At 26.0% G+C, this 2,400-nt stretch overlaps 1 protein-coding gene across 1 annotated transcript in view; it reads left to right on the top strand.

The window, feature by feature from the left end:
* LOC108362745 (RIMS binding protein) overlaps positions 1 to 2,400 on the top strand; it is a 79,838-nt gene that overhangs the window by 55,594 nt on the left and 21,844 nt on the right. Inside the window, exon 15 of the mRNA XM_017615864.1 lies at positions 969 to 1,036. Within this exon, the coding sequence (XP_017471353.1) occupies positions 969 to 1,036 (68 nt within the window). The remainder of the gene's footprint in view (positions 1 to 968; positions 1,037 to 2,400) is intronic.

Below are 2,400 nucleotides of genomic sequence, written 5' to 3'. Positions count from 1 at the left end.
AAAAAAAATTGCGTAACAATTAAATACACATACAACTTATAGAATATTTTGTTTCAATAAATTTAACTTTTCGTTGCGATTTCCGCTTTCTGATCTTTACTTTACTCAGCCACGTTTATTTCATCTTTATTGTTTGCGTTAAATGCCACAGGCATAAAGAGTTTTATGAGAATGCGTAAAAACTAATTAGTGGTCTGACAAACATAGATAGATATACTTAGCAGAATTTATAGAAGCAATCATTTGGATATGCAATTGAAATACATTTATACTTGTGAATGCATTGTAACATACTTAATCGAACATAATCTCGAAACCGATGATGTGATATTTTTTTTAATGAAATGTGACAACATGAAAAATTATAACTAACAAAAATAAAAAACGTAATAATTTGTATAAACAGCTGCACTTTCTACTCGTAATCGTATAAATATGTATATGGTCACTTTAGCCGGTGTCTGTCAGAGTCAAACGCTTTTTCTTGAATAAAAATTATAAACACATAAAATCAAAACTAACAATTTATGCAATTTAATTGTCTTTTCTACTACTATTAAGCATATTTTATTTTCCAGCTATTTTCTGTTGAACTTATAAGTTTATTTATATATGATGTAAACATTTCAAATAACTATTTATCAATTCGCATTTTTTTAATAAATCGGCATTAATAAATCAAAAGAAAAAATTACCTACTTAGCAAGACAGCGAAAAAATTGATAGTGATAGAGACATACAACTCTGAATCAGTGGCTAATTTGAAACAAAAATAACTAAATATATTTATTTTTACTAATTTTCCAAATTAAATATTTTTTAATTTTTTACTGAATTTATTTTCTCAAAATTATGTACATTTCCATTAGTTTTATGAATCGAAATTTCAAACTTAAGTTTAGTTTTTTTTTTCTGTAATGGTCTGCTGTGGTAAATGTGAAGTCTTTATGTTATATTTGTTGCTATAGATGCTCGCCCTGCTTCCCCTACACTGTTAGACAACACGGGCCTCCCTGCCCCCGATCACCAAACGCAGGTAAATACTCTTTCTATTTTTTAACGAAAAAACGCATTCTTCTCTACGTTCGTTCGTTCTGTTTCGTTTTCTTGTCTTATTTATTAAGCAAAGAACATATATATAAATACTTATATAGAAACATAACCAAAAGAAATATATATATATATATATATATATGTATATATATACATTACTTTGCCAGTACTCTATCACCATTCCCTTCTCTTTACTCCACCAAACCAATTTCTGCTATCTCTTTTAACTATAAATATTTTATTTGAAGCAAATTATTTGGATTATTTTTCTACTTTAAGTTCATTTGATTTAGTTTAAGTTGGTGTTTTGAAAAAAAAAAAATTGCCAATCTTTTATTACAGCAATCTTCTCTAGAACTAGAATAATGTTTCCAATTGCAAAATTTGATAAAAAAATATTTTTTCAATGTCGAGCTATCAAGCTATTCAATCGATAATACGTTTTTTTTAGTTGATTTTGTCACCTAATATCGAGTGAGCGAAATAAGTCCTTATCTTAAATTTTGTACGAGTTTGAAAGTTTAAACAAAAGCCGCTGAAATATGATTAAATATTTTGTATTAGCAAAAAATAAATATTCATGAATTTTTAGTAGTTGATAAGAAATATAACTTAATCAGACAATTATATCTTATTGCTAATTTTCCTAAAACAAATTTATTAAACAAAAAAGTGAATTGCAAACAGTTTTTTAACGCCTAATGAACTGTGAAAGCAATGTACATATGTCTAAATCTTAGTACCTTACTTTGTACAAAAAAATTTATTTAGAATTTTAGTACAGAAATCAAGTTCCTTAAAATATTGGAAATATATTTTAGTACTTCAGGATAGACATATAATAATATACTACTTAGTAGTAACTTTGGGGATCTTAAAATATTGGAGTATAGAACTCAAACAAGTTTTTAGGTAAATTTTAGTACCTACTAAATTTTGGTACATATTTTTTAGTACGGAATGTTTCTACCATAAACGTTTAGTACTAAATCTGGGTATTTAAAATTTTACGTCTTTGTACTAATAAATAATTCTAAATGTTGACATAAAGTATTTTAAAACTTTAGTAGTTTTTAGTTTTGATATAAAATTTTGAATAGTTAAAAATACTAAACTCTAGTTCCCTAAAAATTTGTTTAAGGTATCTTTTAGTATTACATATTAAAATTTAAAAACTTGAGTACCTTAAAATTTAGTACAAAAACGGTAATTTAAAATTTGAAAATGTTAGTATAAAGATTATACCAAATGTTAACAAAGCGGTATGCAATGGACGGCGCTAAACTTTCCTCTGCACGAAAAGTTTTAGGATGTTATCCGCGAGTATTTATTTTTTGGCAACTACTA

Source organism: Rhagoletis zephyria, unplaced genomic scaffold (assembly GCF_001687245.7).
Source record: "Rhagoletis zephyria isolate East Lansing unplaced genomic scaffold, Rhagoletis_zephyria_1.1 Rzeph_scaffold_01084, whole genome shotgun sequence".
In the NCBI taxonomy this organism is placed as follows: Eukaryota; Metazoa; Arthropoda; class Insecta; order Diptera; family Tephritidae; genus Rhagoletis; species Rhagoletis zephyria.
The sequence above is the reverse complement of the archived record's forward strand: the minus strand, read 5'-3'. Positions and strand labels throughout refer to the sequence as shown.